At 38.3% G+C, this 22,089-nt stretch overlaps 1 protein-coding gene across 5 annotated transcripts in view; it reads right to left on the bottom strand.

Annotated features, from left to right (window-relative positions):
- st3gal8 (ST3 beta-galactoside alpha-2,3-sialyltransferase 8) overlaps window positions 1-21,509 on the bottom strand; it is a 33,419-nt gene extending 11,910 nt beyond the window's left edge. The window contains exons 1-2 of one of the 5 annotated variants that reach the window (XM_033626385.2): window positions 21,423-21,509; window positions 1,035-1,421 (exon numbers count right to left, since the gene is read on the bottom strand). In XM_033626385.2, coding sequence (XP_033482276.1) covers window positions 1,035-1,185 — 151 coding nt within the window. In that variant the 5' untranslated portion in view covers window positions 1,186-1,421; window positions 21,423-21,509. Of the gene's footprint in view, window positions 1-1,034; window positions 1,422-3,136; window positions 3,255-5,151; window positions 5,386-9,233; window positions 9,315-21,422 lie in introns of those variants that run through there. The other 4 variants (XM_078170747.1, XM_033626383.2, XM_033626386.2 and 1 more) reach the window with 4 other exon arrangements.
- Between the last annotated feature and the right edge of the window lie 580 nt (window positions 21,510-22,089).

Genomic DNA, 22,089 nt, shown 5'->3' with positions numbered 1-22,089 from the left:
CCTTTAACACTGCTGCTAGTGCTATTACTATTATACGTGAAGCTACATTATAACTACTACTTCTAATACCACTAATACTGCCTCTGCTAATACAACTGCTGCTACAGTTGCTGCCACTACTACAAGTACCGATACTACTAATACTTCTACTACTACCGCCCCTTTGTGATGGTCCAACAAGCTGTCGGAGTAAGCATGGAGCCCACACTGTAACTAACTAACAGTCCCTGAAGAAATATGATCATATTTTTGTAAAAATGAGACAGTGATTGCAGAGAGAAGCAGACAGAGGGGTCTACAGTATGTTTGAAGGATATATCCAGGATGTCAAACTGACTCAGCAGCAACAACAGGTTAACAAGACAAAGATAGTTAGAAGCTAAAGCCGAACTATAGGCTACAGATCACAGTGTAAAAGTGAACCACCACATCACTGGTGATCGCCACACAAGACAATGAATATAAAGGGAAACTTTGCTGATATTGAACCAGCTGTGTGGCATCACAGTGTGTGCAGATAAACCGGTGGCGGAGGTCTGAGTATCATTAATACACGACGTGCCCCAGGCACAACATTTAGCTCCATATCCACAAAACCAGCCTGAAAATGAAGGAAATCTGAAAAGCCTGCATTAAAGTCAATGGAGCACAGCTGTGTTGTTGTTGGACCCTGGTCTGAGCCGGACCAATGCTACGTTATGATAAGCTGGTCTGCATCAAGAGGCGGGACTTAACAAAGGGTCAATTGATTGTGTTATTTCTACTACAACTGCTATTTTGTTTACAGAAGCAAAGCACAACAAAATAAGCCTCATTTATTGAAAAACAATTTTAGCAAAACAGTATGGACAATCTGGACAATCTACTTTTAATACTAAGCCAAAAAGTTGCAGAAAAAGTTAAGTAACAGTTACGGCCATTTTCAGGCCATGTTTTGGCAATTTTCTGTCTTGATTAATAGAAAACACCTTCTGTCACGCTTTTGTTTTCTGAAATTTTCTGAAAACTTAATGATGATGCCATCAGCTCCTCACCTGTCTCCCTGCTGGTGGGGGTGGCCCGGCTGATGGGCAGAGCCAATGACAGAGGCAGGAAGTGTCTCCTCTGGATGCCCTGACTCGCGAGCATGAGGAAGAGAATGGCAGCGATCACCAGGGCAACGCACAGCTTCCTCCTCAACAACATGGCTGGATGGACAGTGAGTGGGTGGCAGGAGGAGGACGAAGGGTGTATTGTTGAGCTGTCAATCAAACGCTCAGCCCGCTATGTCAACATATTTGGATTGTGTCATCTGTTGTCATCTGGACATTTTGTTTCGTTCTGTCATCTCTTCACTCAATTTCATCTTCATGAAGCCTGAACTTCCTGTTCTCTGCACCACGCTGCTTTCCGATTGGTAGAGACAGGTTCTATGGTCACACCTGGGTCAGACAGAAAGACACAGCTACATCAGCATCATCGGGAAATAACTTGATGAAAGAGTGGAAACTATGTTAGTTTGCGAAAAAATTAATAATTCTCTCTTTAATATACATTACAGAATTCTTAATGTGTTTAACTCCAGTGTTGGACATCATGATCAGACGTCATGTTCTGACACAGATTTCATGATATTAGCTGGAGACCTGGTAACTCAGTAATTCTGTACTTAGAATGCCTCCCCGTAATAGTCCACAACAAAATAATTAACCAACAAACAAATGATCTATAACAAAAAAATATCCATATCAAACAAACGAATAATGTTTAACTATACAAAAGAAAATGCATCTATCACAAACCAGGATCAGTAACAATATAACAAAATAATTATCTATCAAAACCTGTTTATGTTTAAGAAAACATTAAACAAATTATTATCCATAACCATTTATTGATAACAAATTATCAATTACCAACTCTGTATAACAAAGTAATTATCCATAACAAAAACTACGTATAAGGAATTAATGATCTATGAACTGCTATGTTTAAAAAACACATTATCCAGAAAAAACTTTTTATAACATACTAATTATCCGTTAAAAAAACTATGTATAATGAACGTATTCATCAGAACAAAGTTATTACCCATTGAGAAGTGATGACAATATTGTTTGCAACAAACAAATTATATATAAAAAACAAATTATCCATAACCAACTATTTATTATAAACTAATTATCCATAACAAACAATGTATAACAAATGTATAATCCATAACAAAGTTATTGTCCATATCAAAATATTTATAACAAAATATTTACAAAGAACAAATTATCCATGCAAAACTATTTTTAACAAACTAATTATCCGTAACAAACTATGTTTAACAATTTTTATCCAGTACTAACTATTTATACCAAGTTATTCATTGATAACAAACTATTAATAACAAATTATTTATTGATAACAAACTATTTTAACAAAGTAATTATCATAACAACACTTTGATTACAAACAATTTTCTCAGAACAAATTATCCCTAACAAACAATTAATAACAAATTATTTACTTATAATAAACTATTTTTAACTAATCATCCATAACAAACTATGCATAACAAATTTTTATCCAGTACTAACTATTTATACCAAGTTATTTATCATAAAAAACTATTATAATAAATATCTATTATGATAAACTATTTTTAACAAACTTATTATCCATAACAAAAACATTAATTATCCATAATGACCTTTGTACAACACACTAATTATCCCAAACAAACTATTAACAACAAATTATTTATTCATAATAAACTATTTTTACAAGTAATTATCCATAACAAAATATTTATTGCAAAATATTTATTCATAACAAACTATTTATAACAAACAAATTATCCCGAACAAACAATTAATAACAAATTATTTATCTCTAACAAACTATGTATAACAAACTGATTATCTGTAATAAACACTGTGCAGAGCAACAACACAGATGAAATCACCAAAGCTTCTCTTCACCAGCAAGAAATGACCAAAACCAAAGAACAACAACAACAATAAAGAATATGAAGCCTGTATTATAACCAGACATGTTTGTTGTTGTTGTTGATGATGATAGAAGAGATTTCCCTCTGAAGTGATGACATCATCTAAAACAACAACAACAACAACAACAACAACAACAACACAAACACACTGCCTTCTACCTTCAAAAACACAGGAAGAGGAAGAGAGGTCCAGCTTTTGATTTCTGCTGATGAATGGAGTCACCCTCTTCCTCCCTCTTCCTCCTCCCCCCACACCCCACCTCCCCTCTCCTCTCCTCCTGCAGGAATGTCTCCCTGCAGACGCACTCGTTCTCTGAATACCAATCAGATCTGGACTGAGTTCAGCTTCTCCTGTTTCAGCTCGCACTCTCTTCCTGTATGCTTCAATGTCTACCCTCACTGTGTTTTTGTGAGTGAGTGTGTGTGTGTGTGTGTGTGTGTGTGTGTGTGTAGTCTGAATCACCTGACCTGTAAGTGTGTGTGTGTGTTTCTTCACTACTCTGTTGTGCAACAGACATGTATTATTTCATGATTGTAAATGCTTCAACACACAGAAACACACACATTCAGTGCTAATAGCATTACTTTACGTGCTATGAGCAGCTCTAAAGCTCCTTTAAAACCTCATTACATTCATGTGATGGGAATTCTACATGTTCGGTTCACATCTGAATAAACTTAAAGTCCCAACATAAATCTGACAAGGCTAGACCTGTAACATTTCTGTAACACTGCAAACAACTGAAGTGTGAACTGAGTGTGTTACATTAGCATAAAAGCTTCAGCAGGACAAGCCTCAATACACAGAAAGATTAAATACACATCATTTCCAGCCTGATTTGGTTGAGTGCGATGAATTTATCACTTAATTATATCTTGCGCTCAAAGAAATCCACACAGCAAACTGAGGAAAGTTAAGTTTCAGGAGTTTGTGAGGAGTTAATTCTCCCTTTTGGGAAAACACCTTATCGCTTCCTTGCCAAGAGTTACATGAGAAAATCCAGGACACTCATGTATTTCGGATTAATGACAGCACTTCTAATAGTTTACTAACTAATACATTGTTTATCTTGAAAAGTTCACGGACCACTCACAAATTCATCCTGAGGGACGCACAAATGACCGAACAACAAACCGACACTGCCATCCATGGAGCAACAACACCAGTGCATCTAAAAAGCTCAAAATATAAATGTTGTGTTTTAATGCAGGTATTCATTTCTGCTTTCTTGGTGTGTTTTGACACCTGCTGTATCTCACACAGGGTTTAGAAATAGATGTATGTGGAAATGTTGGGCTTTTTTTATTTCAACACTATGCTGTTAAAGTATTAAGAAAGACACTGATGAAACAAACAAGTCCGTGCCTATTCCATGTCATTTAGCCACACCTTCCTGCTCAGAGTCGAATCTACAACAGTTTGATTACATGCAGTTGTTTAAATGATCAGATTTTGCTCTAAAGTATCGCTGGATATTTTGAATTCACTTAGCATTTAAAACAAGATTCTCAAAACTCTCTATTGGCCATACAAAACTAGCAACAGTACTTTTATTTGTGCCTGTTATTTGAGGGTGTGTCACTGTTTGCAACTGGGGGAAACACTTAAATAAGCCAATTTCAGTGATTGATACAATCTGACTGGATTAAAAGCTTGGGTACTGAAGCATTTTGGTGACAAGGCTGAAGGGAAAAGGGACTTCTACAAGAGCCAGATGGTATGTAGTTACACTGAACCTCAAATGAAAAACATCTTTTTTTAAATGGAGGTATTTGAAACAAGTCTGACAGGCAGACGAGAAGGAAAGGCGCACACTTGAGATTCTCCGACTAGTAGCTTTTTTTAATATTGTTGATAAGCAAATGTTCATGGCATAATGACCAATTATTCTCATACCACAGTATACAGTGTAAGCAGATCACCGCTTCAGCCTTGCTTCTTCTTTGACATGAGATTTTCTTTGTGTCAGATCAGTCTGAGAGCATAGATTTTTCAGCTTCAACAGCGACAGAAGAGGTATATGAGGTATATGAAATACTAACAAATCACGTTACCACAGGGCACACATATCCAGCTGACAGTTATCAGAGCACGCTGTAGCTGCTTCCATAACATTCATTCAAATTATCAATTATGTGAGAGATGCCTCTGTCTGAAAGGCAATAATACTTACAGAGAGATGAAGACAAATATGTCACATATTTCCTTCCTGAAAAACTAGCTCAACACTACTGTACCCACCCAAGAAATACTTCCTTACCCCTACAACCACTTTGACTGTGAATCTGGAGAACAAGACAGGAGAAGGCAAGTCAGGACAGATACTGATTAACGTATCAACATACACACATATTTGTTCATGATATTCGTATCCTCCCCGGGCAGGAAAGGGCTGCGCTCTAATGAGAAAAGGCTGGGAAACATCCTGATAGGAAGCTCTGCTCCTGTATTAGCATATTTATTAGCATGTTAGCACAGAGATCAACTGCGTGCCATGTTGACTGTGTAAACCTGCCCTGGTACAAAGGGCTTTGACAAAGTTCAGAACAAAGTGATCAGCTGGATGTTTGGTGTGGATCTGAAAGTGCACTCAGCAAGCAGTGACTCATGGATCAATATCTCTGTTAAAAATTAATTATTGGAATGACATCTATAACTAAATATATTGATTAATAGGCGGTGAAGAGGGAGGGGTTCTCTGAGGCAGTCAAATAACTCCTCACAGTCATGTTCAGTTCCTCTCCAGCCTTTTTCAGACTTCACAATACACAACACTGTGGCTCCATCAAGCTTTTCAGTGACAGACGTGACTTTTAAATGTCAAATGTTAGTTTTATTCGGACATGATACGATTAGAATCATCTATCAAGAAGCCCCCAGGTCGACTCACACGTTTGGTTTTAGCTGTGTCACTGTCCACAGAGCAGTGCAGAATAAACGGTAGCTGTCGTCTAAAATCATCAAAACTAACTGTGATTGTAACAGAGGGGAGAGCAATACAGAGCAGAGAAAGAAAGAGCAACAGTAGTGCCGAGAATCAATAAAAGCACAAAATATCTGTGGAAAGCCTGACCCACAAGCACATGACAAATTAAAGAGCTGGAGTCGCCTCCAGAGTCAAAGTTGACTCTGAATGTCCTGATTCTTGTACAGCCACAGACATGAGACACTTGTATTTAGTCTCACGCTGCATCTGCAGCATGTTGCTCATTATTTATGTATTCATTCATGGAGGTGGCTTGAATGAAAGTTGGAAATATGAAGGAGGGAGACAGCTGGTCTGATTACTACGGTCATTGTGCAAGGGTTAAATCGGCTTATTTAGTGTTTTCTGTTTATTCAAATCTTTTTTTTTTTGAGCATAAGAGATGATTCGGGTTGCAACAATATTTTTACACCTCACTGTCTCAGAAAACGATTTCACAGTATCATGGTACTGTATTAAAGACCTATGTAATGTAATTACAGCAACTTGTTACCCCCAACACTGATCATTAAACCATCCATACATTTCCTAAGTTTCTGAGAAAAGGCTAATTATAGGAAAACTCTGAAATGAGACATTACAGTGAGGAGAAACACTAAACACATGGTGACTCATTCAGACTGACTACCAACGTGAATTAAACCCACAACACTGTTAATCTGAACGGAGTAAGACAGAGACAGTTTACAGGACAGTGCAGGGTTAATGACTATCAGCTAAGTCACAGTGTTGGTATGTTATTTTAGGGTTTGGATGGGGGGGGGGGGGGGGGATGACAGGGTTAAAGGTCACATGGTTTCCTGTACAGAGAAACCAATGTAAGAGCACTCCTTGCCATCTCCCTCTCTCTGCTTCTGTGACCTCTGACCTCTGTGTTGACACCAGGATGGGAACCAGCTGCTGTGCTGATGGGAGTGCAGCAACGAGCCGGGAAATAACGGTACCACAGAAGAAGAATGGTGCCAGTTCTCACACAGACAAATTGCCAAACGGATGATGATTAAGACTTTCTTAGTTTGTTCTGTTAACACGGTTTGAAGAGAGGATGATAAGACTCTATCAAGGGTGTACCAGGGAATTCAGAAATCACAGGTATGACTTTCAATATCATCAAATATACAGACACTCTTATTTCTATTAAACTGATATAGACATGCTGTATTATTGAGTTGATGTATTGTAGTGCACAGTACGTGTCATCAATGGTAAGTCTCTACTGGTGCAAGAGGCAGCTGAGCAGAGAAAGATAATGACTCTGAGTGGTGGGGATATTTGTTACAGCACTAGTTAAAACAAAGCCTCTGACTCTTTTTGGGAGTATCCTAGGTTTAGTCATGATGATTAAGGTGATCCACCCAACAGAAACAAAGGTGTGTGCACTATTTGCCTCAAGAAATTTGTAAATTAAGAAGGTGACACATCAAATCTCCAGTCACACCTAAAAAAAAGAAGAAAAGTATTGCTCTGATAAAGTCATATCCAACCTGTATGACAAGGTCTGGGAAGAAGTGAAAGTGCTTCTGTTTGAGGCAACCGACACGAGGTCAGAGAAGGACATGACCCCCTGCATGTCTTTGACAACACATTAGAAAAAGACAAAACAAAAACATACAGCCGAGGAACCTTTGAGTATGTCGATTCATTACAGACGCTTTCTTCCACAACTGGCCACAAATGAGGGAGCTCAAAAAGAAGCAGCAGGGATTGGGACTACCAGAGTATAGTCTCACAACACTACACTTGGCTAATCACTATTCAGTCCAAATAATAGACCTGTCCCTTGCTTCGGTTAATAAGGCTACTTCTCCAATTAGTTCATAATTAAAGCTTACATGGTTGCGTCTAGGTTTTATTTTTAGGTCATTACTTGCCTTATTCATACAGGAATCTAATAGGCTATTAAATTAATGAACACATTTGATTAAAATAAATGTTTAATTTTGTCCTCAATAAGGGACACTACAACTTCTGTGATTAAAATCCTTAAATGAATTAAATTATTATTGTTATCATAACATTTATGAGATTATTATGATTATCAACATTATTATTAGGGTATTCTTATTATTTAAGGCTATTATTAGAGCCTAATTGTTATATCTTAATGTGTAGGACTGACCTACTTGCTGGGTTTCCAGAAAACAGGTGATCAATACTATCATTTAACAGACTCGAGCCATTCGACAGACGCTGGCTAATGACAGAGAGGTATCAATCTCCCTGACATGGCAAGACCTTGATGTCTTTAAAACAGACGGACTGAAACCAGCGAGCAGCTTTAAACATGAGCTGTCAGGTGATGCGACCAGCTCATCCATCCTCCCCATTCTCCAACACTTAATGGACATTCTGGCCCCATCAGAAAGTGATGTGCACTTCACGTCTCCACTGAAGTTGGGGATGTTGCCTAAATTGGAATATATGCCAATGACTCTGCACCTCTGTAGACCCCTGTTAGTGTAACCTATTACCATGTGTGTTGGTATCTGCTGCAGCAAAGAGTGTCACTGGGTCCTCATTAGGGTTGTCATGAGAACCGATACTTCGGTACCAAGTCGATGCCAACACGCAAAAAATACGTCAGTACCTGTTTATTTTTTCGGTACCGTAAGTACCGGATACAACTTTGCCCTCAGTGGGCCTTGTCAATTGAGTGTGGAAGAAGAACGCCTGTTCTCCATCGTCTTTGCTAGAAACAATGGCTTCTACAAGTGCTAGAGCTTACATCGGGCCCAAAAAAAATCCAACCCGAGCCCGTGCATGTTCTGTCCGCACTGTAATTATGAGCCCTGGTATTGTGACAAGCCTAGTCCTCATCCAAGAGTCTATGAAAGTCAAATGCTTATTTCTTGTCTATAGGACGCTATATCTATTCCTTATTCTGTGGGCCAGAAATATTCAAACCCAGCAGGACAAACAGCACCGCAGGTCAGACAATGACATATATGCTACAATGACTTCTATCACCAGCCGCTGTAACCTTTTATTTTGTACATAAATACCATCATAAACATATACCCTGGTATATGAAAAAGAGACTCAATGTCTTTTAGTCACAAGTTATTTGGCTGGTCACATATGAAGAAAACAAATTAAACAAGCTGCTTCAATTTTACGTTGCTCAAAACTACAGCTTTCACAAAACACTTTGTAGCCAAGCAGGTGTTATGAACAATCAGTAAAAACAGCATCAGTACCTATACCTAACTCTCTCTAGGGAGTCGTCGTTCTCCTTAAAGTCAGATTTAGGATGAACATAAATAACTTACTGGACAAATGTCACTGGATCTTGTGATAAATACAGGTCCTGATGTTGATACCTTGTGGGGTGAACATGTAAAGGGAGCCGTGGAAACACAGAAATAACATACAGTACAGTCAAACAAGTCTTAGGAAAAAAGGAAGTAAATAGATAAACAACAGACTGACCAATTTCCTCTGCCATGAAACACTGTCCAACACAACAAACTAAAATATGTTGAAATCAAGTTAAATGTTAGACGGTGGTAACTGGAGAACTGCATAGATTAAACTGTAAAAACAATGACTGTAAGAACAAAATGTGGTGAAAACATAACACAAAGTTGTTGAATTTCAGGCAGAGTGTGAAAGTGGTCATCTGTCTTACTGTGCACCTGCTGTGGGTAAAGACTAATCCAGGTTGACTAATCCAGGTTGCAGGTGAAGGTAAATAAGTGGACAGCCACATCTGTTGTAACCCTGTGTAATAAGTAGCCACGTAAGTCCAGCTTTAACTGATAAACATGGCAAACAGATTGTAAAGAAGCTACTGTATGTTGACACAAAAATTATATGGTGTGTTTTAATGAGCATGTACAAAAACCTCTGTGCATCTGTATATCACCAAAACCACCTTTCTGTTCTGGCCTTTTATCAGCGGAACCAACAACAGGTTATGGTTTATGTGATCTCATGTCATGACATAGATATTGATATGAATAGGTATTTTGCTAAATAGTAAATGCCATGTGAATGTATTATTTTTATTATTTATTAAGAAATGTTTATGGATAAAACAGGCAGAGAATTGCCTGGGTTAACAAGGAAAGTCTTAGTTTGGTGAAAGAGAGAAGCATGAATTCAGAGGGTGTACGGAAAAAGCTAATACTGAAAAAACTAAGGGTGATTGCAGAATGTAGTGAACTCACTAGTCGAGGTGTACCCTGGAAATCCAGAGTTCTCGCTAGAGCACAATTTGAATTTGCTCAGTGAGTCACTCTGGCAATCAGTAATGATGCTCATTACCCATGCCCTTGGAGCCGAGCTGCACCAATCACATCGGTGTATCTGATATAGGTGGGCCAGAGGTGAGCAAAACAGATGACGACAGCGCTGCGACGATGAAGTCCGGAATCAGTCAGTAAACATTGCAAGATGGCTACGGATGAACATCAGTTGTTTGAAACAGCTTTGGCCGCTACAATGAATGAGTTAGACTTTTTCTCTAAAAGAGGAACAGAAGATGGCGCTCGAATCTTTCCTTTGCAAGAAAGACGTTTTTGCTGTTTTGCCGACCGGATACGGCAAGAGTCTAATCTACCAGTTAGCTCCGCTGGTAGCGCTCTGGATACGTCACCCCGTGTATTGTTCTGATTGGTCATAGTGTTATCCAATTGCGTGCAGTGATATTTTCAAATGCATGCTTGGTGCCGCCCCTCAAGTTGGGCCATTTGCATTACTCATGACCAGACCCTAAATCTTTCTAGATTTGGGTCTGGATTTCCAGGCTAGTCGGGGTGGGGTAGGCAGCACAGCATGCACACAAATACTGTCACACATCGTATACCCAGGTGAAATTACAGAATGTAAAGGTATGAAAAAACTGATACTACCAAAACCTATCAAAGTACTTTATCACCAGATGATTAATTAACGAGGGAACATAAATGTCTGTACAAACTTTTATGACAATCCATCAAATACTCAAGTGAGAAATTCCATCCAGCCATCCACCTACGTTCCCAGTCAGGTCAAGTAAATTTAATTATACAGCCCATTTTCACAAATCACAAATTTGCCTCAAGGGGATTTACAATCTGTCCGGCATACTGGAGTTGGGAATCATCAGAAACCTCACAATACAATATTATCACCATACTTAAAGCTACTCTTACCTTTACTGCATTTCACACAGCACTTAGAAAAAATTTTAACATCCACAACTCCCGCCTCCCTCCAAAGTGCCATCCCCCTCCTCCTGCAACTCCACCTCCCTCCAAAGGCCTACTCCCCCCTCCTCCATTACGTCCTCATTATGTCTACGATAGACGTAGGCGTTGGCAAGGCAAGGTTAGATACACGGAAGAGGAGAGGGAAGAGATGTTACGCAAGTGGTTACGTCAGTTGGAGGCCTCCATGTGGAGAAGACAGACAGGACGCTCGGCCAATCATTGCATTCGGTCCAAGTTTTCTTAGAACCATATGAGAACGGTACAATTATGAGTTTTGATCTCTGATGGAATTCACTTACATTTTAGTGTGCCATCAGCTTATTAATAGAATTTAAACCTAAAAGGAAAATGTAAAATTTCCAGAAAGGTAAGTGATGCTTTAAGTCACGATACAATATCATTGCGATTTTAAATATGTTGCAATATGCTGAGTATTGTGATAACATATATTGTTATATATTACCTTTTTTCAACTCTAAATTGTGTCCCAAAAGGAAAACTTGACCCAAAATCTGTTTCATCTAATAAGATAAAAAAGTTTTCAGTTTGCCTTTGTCACTTGAATCATTTCTATGACTGACTATTTTTAAGACTGAAAAAGCAGTTGATTTTATTATTCTAGTAGGCAGCCAAAAGTTAAATTTGTACTTGTACTATTAATAATTTATACTGTACAAAAATCATTACTCGGTGTCCATGTATCAATTTAATATTACCACACAAAGATATCGAGATACCATACTGTAATGATTCTGTCCCCTGCTCCTACAGCATTTAAGCATTTTTCTTTACTTCCCTTGTGATTAATGAAGTACCTACTACAACACACTCCATTCAGATAAGGAAAAACTCCCCCCCTGAAAAACTTCACCGGAGAAAAAATGGAAGAAATGCTAGTGTAACTACAAATCCATTATTGCCATTAATCAGGCTTGGGTAGATCCACCCCTCACTCATCTAGAGCTCCACCTTCTTGTCCAAATACAGTCATCTCTGTCTCAAAAAAACAACCAAGATGGCAATGGCCAAAATGTCGAACTCAAGGCTTCATACCAGATGCCCACAAACCAGTGGGTGATGTCACGTTGGCTACGTCCATTAATTATACAGTCTATGGTCCTGCTCATTGATTATCCACAGTGATTTGATACAACCAGAGGTATTAAAGAGAGAGAACTTGGTTTGAAGGATATGACCAAATATCTGAATTTGAAAAAACTGAGACATTAAGTGCAACATCATGCAAATAATCATGAGCATTCTGTATCAACGTATATCTGTATGTAACCCACCTAGACTGATCATAACCGTTAACCTGTTAATATTTTTTAACCTGTGTTGACCCAACCTGGCATTTTGGCATTGTGTATATTGTAATTATGTTAAGATATGCACCTTATTTGCACCCTATCATGGAGTTTCATACTGTACTCTTTATATTTGCCTTTTCCCATACTGTATTGCAAGCAGTTTCCCCTGGGACAAAAGTTTTATTTTAAATTCATATCATCCTTTTCCTGGGCCCTGTCCAACAATGACTCAAGCCTCTGCTTCTGTTCAGGAGGACTTCAGGTTAAATACTCAGTTCTGCATGAATGTTTTAGTTTCCATGAAGACGGCAGAAACCAGACATTGTTATTTCTGTCAAGTGTCACTGACCAGGAGCCGGATGGAAAATGTGTCGAGCTGAAGCTTCAAGTGGAGCTGGGAAAGGTTTGAAAGGACCAGAGGAAAAAAGTTACACACACATTCCCACACATACACACACACACACGCTTTTAAATAGTCACTTCAGTAACAGCTTCAAAAACATAACTGCTCAGACACATGCTCACTTCCTGTTAAAATACTGACTCGTGGTCAGTCAGACTTTGTCATTCTGTCTTAGACTATGTAACCTCATATTATAAATCTGTGCTGCTTTATGTGTGCTCTCTGTATAGTTTATTGTCCTCGTAGTCCGGCTGTCTACTCTGTAAAGACTACGCCTATTTCCTGTCCGAGAGCTCCCTGCTCTGTTATTCTTCCTGACGTTTCTCCTTTCTTCCTATTGACAGTTTCCTTTCGTGGACTTTTTCACTCCCATGAATCGAGGCTCTAAAAGTGTCATATGATCTCAGAGGAATCTGCAATTGTGAGCTGCAGAAATAAAACTGACTCGAGTCTCTAACAATCTGTCTCTGTAGTTCAGATTTAGAATCAGGCCTCTATAATTACATCTGTCCAAATACAGAGGAGGAGGTTTGCCTCGCAGACCACACAGCCTGTCTCTCTATCTATAATTACATTATGTATCCTGTTTCAGTTGTCACATCAACCTAAATATTGTAAACACACACGCCAACGCATCACATCAAGCGCTACAAAACTACCATCAACATTACCACACACACTCACACAGAGGTAATGGAAGAATATTACACACAACAGAAGATAAAAAGTAAATCCCTAAAAACAAAGATTTCTGCATAAATACTAAAGAAAGGTCATAAAATGTTCACCATAAAGCAGAGCAGCTCTTTACTGGAGCACTAGAAACTAAATGGGTGGATAAAATAAGCTAAAATAGACAATAGGAGTATGTAATACAGTTACCTAAAAATAGACCAACTAGATTGTCTGGTTACAGACAATGGGCCCTATTTAAACCAGCTCTAGTACACTGTCTACAGTGCATGACAAAAATGCATTCAGGGTGTGTCCAGCTCCACTTTTGCTAGTTACACGGCACATAATCAGGGCACAAAGTAAAGCACAAGGGGCAAAGGGGTTGTATAAAGTCCCTTAATTAATCATGGGTGTGTTTTGGGCGCAACAAAAATTCAACTAGAGTGTCATCTCCCATTCCCTTTTAAGGCAGGTGAGCCTGCAGCTGGCGCTCTGTGATTTATATGGTGGATTCGCAACTCTGCCCTTGTCTCTGCTATGTTCATATTTCAGAGAATGTAATGAATATTTTCCCTTACTAATGATGTGTTATTTAACCTGCTACGATGGTGCAGTGCCATTGAGACTGCGGGCCACTGGCTCTCCAACTTATTTATTGAATTTGTCTTTTTTATATGAACTTGCATAATGTAGTGTTAGTGTTTTTTATACATATATTGTATTTATTATATCATATTTTTGTACATAGATGATTGTCTGTTTTTATGTGGTACGCTATGTACCTTTGCCGGTGTCCTTAATAAAGTCATTATTATCATTAACCCACCAGCAGCCTGTCCTGTACCATGTCCCTGTGTGTATAACAAGCAGATAATATAAAAATAAAACAATAAAATGAAGACAGACATCTGTGAGAAGTTACACTAAAGTAGACCTACAATAAAAAACACTATCAGCTATCAGCAAAGGAAATATATCTGATAAACACTATAAAAGATAAATATCATATATGGTGGGGTACAATAAAGTCACTGTGAACTAGTGGTCAGTTTCAGTTTTTTATTATATAAATTATTAATATTAGAAATAGAAATAGAAAAAGAAAGAACTTTATTTATCCCCAGCAGCTCATAAAAGACAAAAAACAACCACACTTCCCCTCATCAACAACAACACAGTGGTATTAAAATAGACATAAAATAAAATATAATTAATAATACAAATTAACCTTCAGTTCGCCTACAAGAATAATATAATCAATTGCTTTTTCAGTTCACTAGATACATTTTGCTGCTGCAAAAAATGGTTGAGGTGAGATGAGGGACATAATTTATAGTTGAAAAAAGGTAATTAATCACAATACATTTTATCACAATATTAAGCATATCACAACATGTTTAAAATTGCAATAACATTGTATCGTGACTTGAATATTGTGACAATATCGTATCATGGATCCTTTGGTGATTGCCAACCCTTGAAGATACTGCGGCATTCTGATCAGTGGTCAATGGCAGGTAACTTTCTCCTGCTTCAAAATACCCAACAATGCCCCTAATAACACCAAATTTTAAGACCTACATGCCCCATGGGTGCACAGATGGGCTGTACTTACACAACATGGGTGCTGGCTGCATTGTTATGATGACGTTTGTCATTTTTCAAGCAAACTGATCCTATTTCAGCCTCACCAGTGTGAGTCTATGTGTTTTATATCATTATCAATTTAATATCTTTGAGTTTTTGGACTGTCTGTCACACAAAGCAAGACATTTGAGGACATCACCTTTGACTGTGATGGAGATTTCCCTACTTTTTATACTATACAACGTGACAAAACAATGATTTCCAGATTAAGTGATAATGAACATAATTGTTAGGTGCAGCCCTACAACAGAGAGACTGTATATCAGAAACACTGAGTCATCACAATAAGGTTTAGCAGCTAAAGAATATTACAATAGCACTGTGAGAGATGATAATACAGTAGAGCAAAGTCAGACCCAACTGAAAACCACTATTAAACACTATCAAAGGAACTGTATGTGATCGTATATAAACCCTATAAGAATATATACATAGCATTGAACTGTTTATAAATACAGCAATGTGTCTGTTTTTGATTAATCCAGCAAATTAAATACATTCACATCTGATGCAGAAACATCCAACACTACCATCAATTAGTCCTCATCACTAATTCAACACACTGCCCGCAATGGTACATACAGAGACATAAAAGGGAAGGACTGTACAAACTGTGCAGAAAAATGCTGTTTTCAATTTTTAATTAAGGTGTATGTTGCTGCTATTTAAATATTCTAGAAATACTGCAGTATGTAAGTATAATTCAGTTGAGTACACTACAGTCTGCAAAAAGCAGCTGAGCGGCACAGACAAACTGTAGGATGTAGACCTACAATAAGAAAACTACAGACTACCAGCTAACTATGGCTCATTACAGTAATGGCCTACTATTAGATAATAATACAGTACAGTAGCATAAAGTCATAATACACCAACTGAGTACTACAGACGTACTTTTATAGACATACTGTAAGTATTCTTGTGGTTAAGTTTAAGAGATTGAATTACAGTAAGATGCAATAAAACCAACACAGACAGCTGCTGAGTTATAATGGAAATGCTGTCTAATTAGGACCTACAATAACATGACTACAGGCTACAATGGAATTTAAAAATGTTAAACCCAGTAACCTTAAAACAGACTGCACAAAATATTACTGGAATACTATACAGGATATGATTCTATACAAAGATAAGACCATAAGATTATAATATTATAAGATTACAGCCAAGAACATTAACGTCACACACACCAAACCAAGTACCTTTAATACATTACATTATTTAAATACCGCAGTAAAGAACATTAACGTCACACAGACAAACCAAGCACCTCTGATACAACAGAATATTATTTAAATACTACAAGACAACGGGGAAGTAAGGTTAAACTGAGTGCAACAGGCAAAACTTAAAGTATCAAGGGAATACTAAATAAAAAATATAGAAATACTGTAAGTATTTATTATGTCTCTGATATGTTTGTTGAGCAGCTGTATTGCTAAATTGCACCTTTCTGGGGATCAATGAAGTTTAATCTGCTCTGTAAACATCAATACAGTTGTTTTTATAGGAAACGTGAAGGCAATTCAATTACCAAAATCTAGGGCCCGACCAATATGGATTTTTTGGGGCTGATGCCAATTCCGATATTATGGAATAAAAAAATCTGATAACTGATATATCGGCTGATTAAATTTTTATGTTTTTCAATTTAAAACCCTCCGAAATACCTGCTTTTGATGGCTTAAAGGGATAGTGCACCCAAAAATGAAAATTCAGTCATTATCTACTCACCCATATGCCGACAGAGGCTCAGGTGAAGTTTTAGAGTCCTCACATCCCTTGCGGAGATCGGCAGGGGGAGCGGCTAGCACACCTAATGACTGACGGTGCCCCAGACTAACGTCCAAGAACACAAAATTGAAACCACAAAATATCTCCAACATGCCCATTCGTAGTGATCTAAGTGTCCTGAAGCCCCAACATAAAAAGCTGTTTCGAAAAACGTCATTTGAACTCTCTTTTTAGCCTCATTGTCGCCTGTAGCTCTGACTGCACGGTCTCTGAAGGGCAGCAGTCTCGTCAGTACTGATGTCCAGATGATCATATAATTTGTTGGGCCCTACAAAAAAGTATAATACAATCTAAACAGCGCAGCTGTGAGCACAAAAAAACTTATCAAATACAATGAAGTATAAAAAAATAATACTAAATATCTAATATCATAGGATCATATATCATAGGACAGGAATATTATAGGTGTACTATAAGATCTAATCACATAGTAGAATACAGTGAAGTGCATGTGTACAAAGTAGACTAACTGCATATTTCAAAGACACTATATTAAATTATAGTGACACTACAGAAACAGCTGGCTGACCAACTGATATTATAGGAGTATCAAAATACACTTCAGTATAATTAGGTCAGCACAGAGCAGCTGAGCGCAACAACCAGAAAAAATACATATGGTATATTTTAGAAATGTCTGTAAGGACTTGTTCTGTTTCTTGTGCTGCTGTCGAACTAAATTACCTCCTGAAGATCAATAGTTTGATCTTATCTCAAGTGTGTCTGTAGGAAAGTATCTCAGGAAACTGCGGATGTTAGAATGAAGGAGGCCGACAACGAGATAACTACAGGCCTCTGAAAGACGAATATTACAGGGATATTATGAGAGATAATAATACAGTGGAGTCTAAATAGACCAAACTGTGAACTGCGTGGTTTTATATAAGCACTGTGAGAATGTTAAATACTGAAGTGATGTACATTTAGATCACAAAAAATAGAGTACCTACCTATAGTAGTGTTCTTCCTGTGGTCAAAATTACAGTATAATACAGTAAAAAAGATTTGAGCAACAGACACATTATATGATTTGAGCAACAGACACATTACAGACGCATTATAAAAGTACTTCTATGGCTAAAAAGGTGAGTAAAGGACAATAACATCAAGACAGATATCTAAGAGAAGCTATACTTAAGTAGACCTACAGTAAATGAACTATAGGCTGCCAGCAAATGAACTGTATAAGGCAGTGGTTATCAAACTTTGGTGATCAAGGCACACCAAAGGGCAAGCCAAAATCAAAATGTGTGGTATCATCTCGTTTTTGATCATACCCGTATATGTTTTAATATCATATGAAAAATTCATAATGTGATATTTGTGATATTTGGATTTGTTGACATATTGACGTCATACTGTTACCCACAGCAACAACAAGCATGGCTGAAAGTGTTTTATTAGTGACTCCACAATAAACTGTGGCATCCTGAATGTTTTATGAACAGCCCTGGACTTCTCAGACTCTTTAAGCGAGTTACCGCTCAGAGGCAACTCATTCAGCAGCTCCTCTGGCAGCAGCACAGCACCTCTCCCTCTGCTCTCTCTCTCTGTGCACACAGGAGTCAGTGTCTTCAGGTGATTTTGTCAGAAACCTTTGGTAATGTAAACCTACGTGTCATTCATAGCTCGACAAAAACCTACATATATGTGAATGTGCGATAGTTGTGGTATCATAACAGCCTGTCACAGGTTACAACGTGATGATTAGAGGAGAAATGGCAGAGCATTAAGGTCCAGGTGGGAAAACAAACAAATCAATCATTTAGGATTTTGCTAAAAGAAGGAAATCACCTGTTAAATTTATATATATAGATCCCAGGGGACATTTTTTTGTATTTGGGAGCTGTTTAAATGTGTAATTTGTGGTAGATTTTATTTTGTTGAATTATCAATATTGTATACAGAATCTGAATCTCACTCTGAGATACTGTTGTTGTTCACAAACTAAAGAAATGACCGATAATTTTAGTTTTTACTGAATATTTGAGGTCAAACTGTAAAACTAGATCACTTATTTTGTTACAATACTGTTTTCTTAAAATCAAAAATAAAATCTATATATTTTTTAATATATTTGTCATATCGTTAAGAATTTAGTTATCGCAAAAATAGCTTTAAATATTGTGATATTACAGCTGATTGAGTCAATTAAAAATTCATTCATAACTGTTTAGGCCCAGTTGAATATTGCCATAATAATGTGTGTTATCACAACATCCCTCTGCACACCTGGACTGGCATCATGGCGCACCATATGAGAACCCCTGGTATAAGATAAACACTATAAAAAGAAAGATATCATATATAGTAGGGTAAAGTAAAGTCACAGCAAACCAGGTGCAAACTAAAGATTTATTCCTGTCTCAATCAAAAAAACTTACAACTTCTGACTGTCCAGAACTCAGCCGCAAGGCTTTTAAGCAAAACCAGGAAGCACGACCACATCACACCAGTTTCAGCCTCTTTACGACAGTTCCCTGTTTGTTTCAGGACTTCAACACCTTATTCATTACTTTTGAGGCTCTTCATGGCCTGGCTCCAGCCTACATTTCAGACCTGTTAGTCCCTTATGAATCTCTGCGTAGTTTGAGATCATCGTACAGGGGTCTTCTGCTTGTCCCAGAGTCCAGACTGAAGACCAAAGGGGACAGAGCTCTTGCCACCAGGGCCTCAAGGCTCTGCAACGACCTGCCCGAGGATATAAGGCTGACTGAGTCACTGGTTTCATTTAAGGGTGTTTTAACATATAGTCCTTTTCATACAAACCAAACTCAGTCCTCTTAAAGTGGACCAAAAAGTGGACCAACAGAAAAGGGACTCGGTTTTGTGTTCACATTGTCAGGTCATTTGAAAGAGGACTCAGTTCACTTTCTGGTCAACTTCAGCTCTGACGGGGCCTCAGTCCTCTTTCTGTTCACACTATAGCCTATATATAATACCTACTGACATTTTTTGTTTTTACTTTGACGTGGCACTGCAGTGCAGTTATAAATCCCCTCGCTTTCAGATGAACTTAAAATTGAAGGAAAACCTGTAGACTGTTGCCATTTGATGTATTCCACATTCCACATCTGGAGACGTGCAGTATCTTCCATGAACCAAACTACTCCTTGCAAGCGTTACAGGCCGCCGTGATTTCGTCTGTTTTTCAAGCGTCCCAGTGCAACAGCATGTGATCTAGAGGACTAAATACAATGGCAAGGAACCTGAACACTGCACAGATTAAGCGAATCGCACCGAGGACTTGAAGCAAACCAAACTCAGACCACTGTATGGTCCACTTCAGAGGGGTCTGAGTTCTCTTGGAGTGTTCACGTATACACAAAAAATGCTGAGTCACCACTCCATTTAGGGGCTGAAAATGACCAAGTGTGGAAACACCCTAAGTCTCTTCTAAAAACATTTGTCTATCGGAGAGCATATCCTTACTTTATCTGAGCTGTCTGTCTGTCTACTTTATTGCAATCTTATCGATGTTGTTTCCCATTTATTATCTTGATTTTAGCTTTGGCCTGCCTTACTTTACCTTTTACTAGATTACATTTACGACATGTTATTTGTTTTATTCTCCTGGTGCTTAGTTTTATTGTAAGGCACTTTGTAACCGTGTTTTGAAAGGTGTTGTATAAATAAAGTTAATTATTCTTAGAGTGAAATACACAGACCCAACAGAACTACACTTTGAGACAACAGTGACATCTAATAATGCTCCACAGACCATTTAAATATGACTGACTGATCAAACTAATATTACAGTGGTCAAATATAATGAAGTTCAAGTAGACTGGTTCTTAAACAAGCTGTAGTCTGAGGTATAACGGTAAACTGTAGGAGATAATGAAACTGGCCTACAATGAGATAACTACCAGCTAACGGAGGAACCAGACACCCACTGTGGAGGAAACAGATCACAGGAGTACTGTACAGTCAGTGGGGCCGTGGGAGGTCTCATTATATATAAATACCATAGGACTTAACACAGAGGTATTCACAGAGCTGACAGCTAAACTATAGAGACACTATATTACTGTGACAAGACTATTATAGAAAGTTGTGGGAGAAGGTAGAGACGGAAAGTCTGAAGACAGTTTGTCCCCCCTCGGCCCCCCTCCTTCTCTCCGCCTCAGTTTTCTTATCTCACGCTCGTTTTCTTTTACACAAAAATAACAACAACTAACAACAAACAAAACGTAAACAACCCTGACAACAACTCGCAACAAAACCAGCTAAAAACGACATGAAGTTTGGTGAAAACTTTCCCGAAGTTTCCAGCCGAAGTTTCTACCATGCTGCCAGTCACTCACACACACACTCACACACAAACACACACACACACGGAGTTGTACCCGGGTCCGGGCACACACTGGTCCCGGTAAACACCCGGTTATACCGACACAAAGCTCCGGTGAGAGCAAACAGAAGAGGACTCACATGAAGCAGCGGCGGCCGGATGGTTTTTCTTCTTCTCTTTGTGAAGCTGAGTTGTGGGCATGATGATGCAGAGCTGGGAGGACCCGCCCACCGAGGGGGGAGGAGAGGAGGAGGGGAGGAGAGGAGGGAGGAAAGAGGAGGCTCGTGAAGGGGGGAGGAGGGTTTGTGGCAGTGTGGGTTTTTGGGTGTGTGTACCCACGGCAGATGTGCTTCACAACAGTGTGTGTTTGGGTGTGTGTGTCACGATTAAAACGACAAACTGACGGATTCCACAACCGTTTAAAAATGGCGCCGGACGTCACGAGACCATCAATCAACTGACATATCAGGACGCTTAACATGAAAATGGTATAAACACCAACAGCTGAAGTTCATCAACATTACACCACCCATTCTGCAACACATAATAAATTATAGCAGTAATTACATTTTTTCAATTCTGTGGTTTTTGCTCATCATATTTTGAATTATTGTCAAAATAATTTTGAATTATTGTTGGTTGACTTTTTTTAAAAGCTTTAATTAATTTTCTTTTAACCCACATTAGGGCACAAGAACAAGCTGTAAACATGACAGCGGACATGTTGTGGCGTAGGGAGTGTTTGTTACTTATGATGGGGGAGGAGGTGGTGCAAAAAAGGGGGAGGTATGTCGAATAATTCTTTAA

The sequence above is a fragment of the Epinephelus lanceolatus genome, chromosome 1 (assembly GCF_041903045.1).
Source record: "Epinephelus lanceolatus isolate andai-2023 chromosome 1, ASM4190304v1, whole genome shotgun sequence".
Lineage (NCBI taxonomy): Eukaryota > Metazoa > Chordata > Actinopteri > Perciformes > Serranidae > Epinephelus > Epinephelus lanceolatus.
Note: the sequence above shows the minus strand (reverse complement) of the source record. Positions and strands in the feature narration are given on the sequence as shown.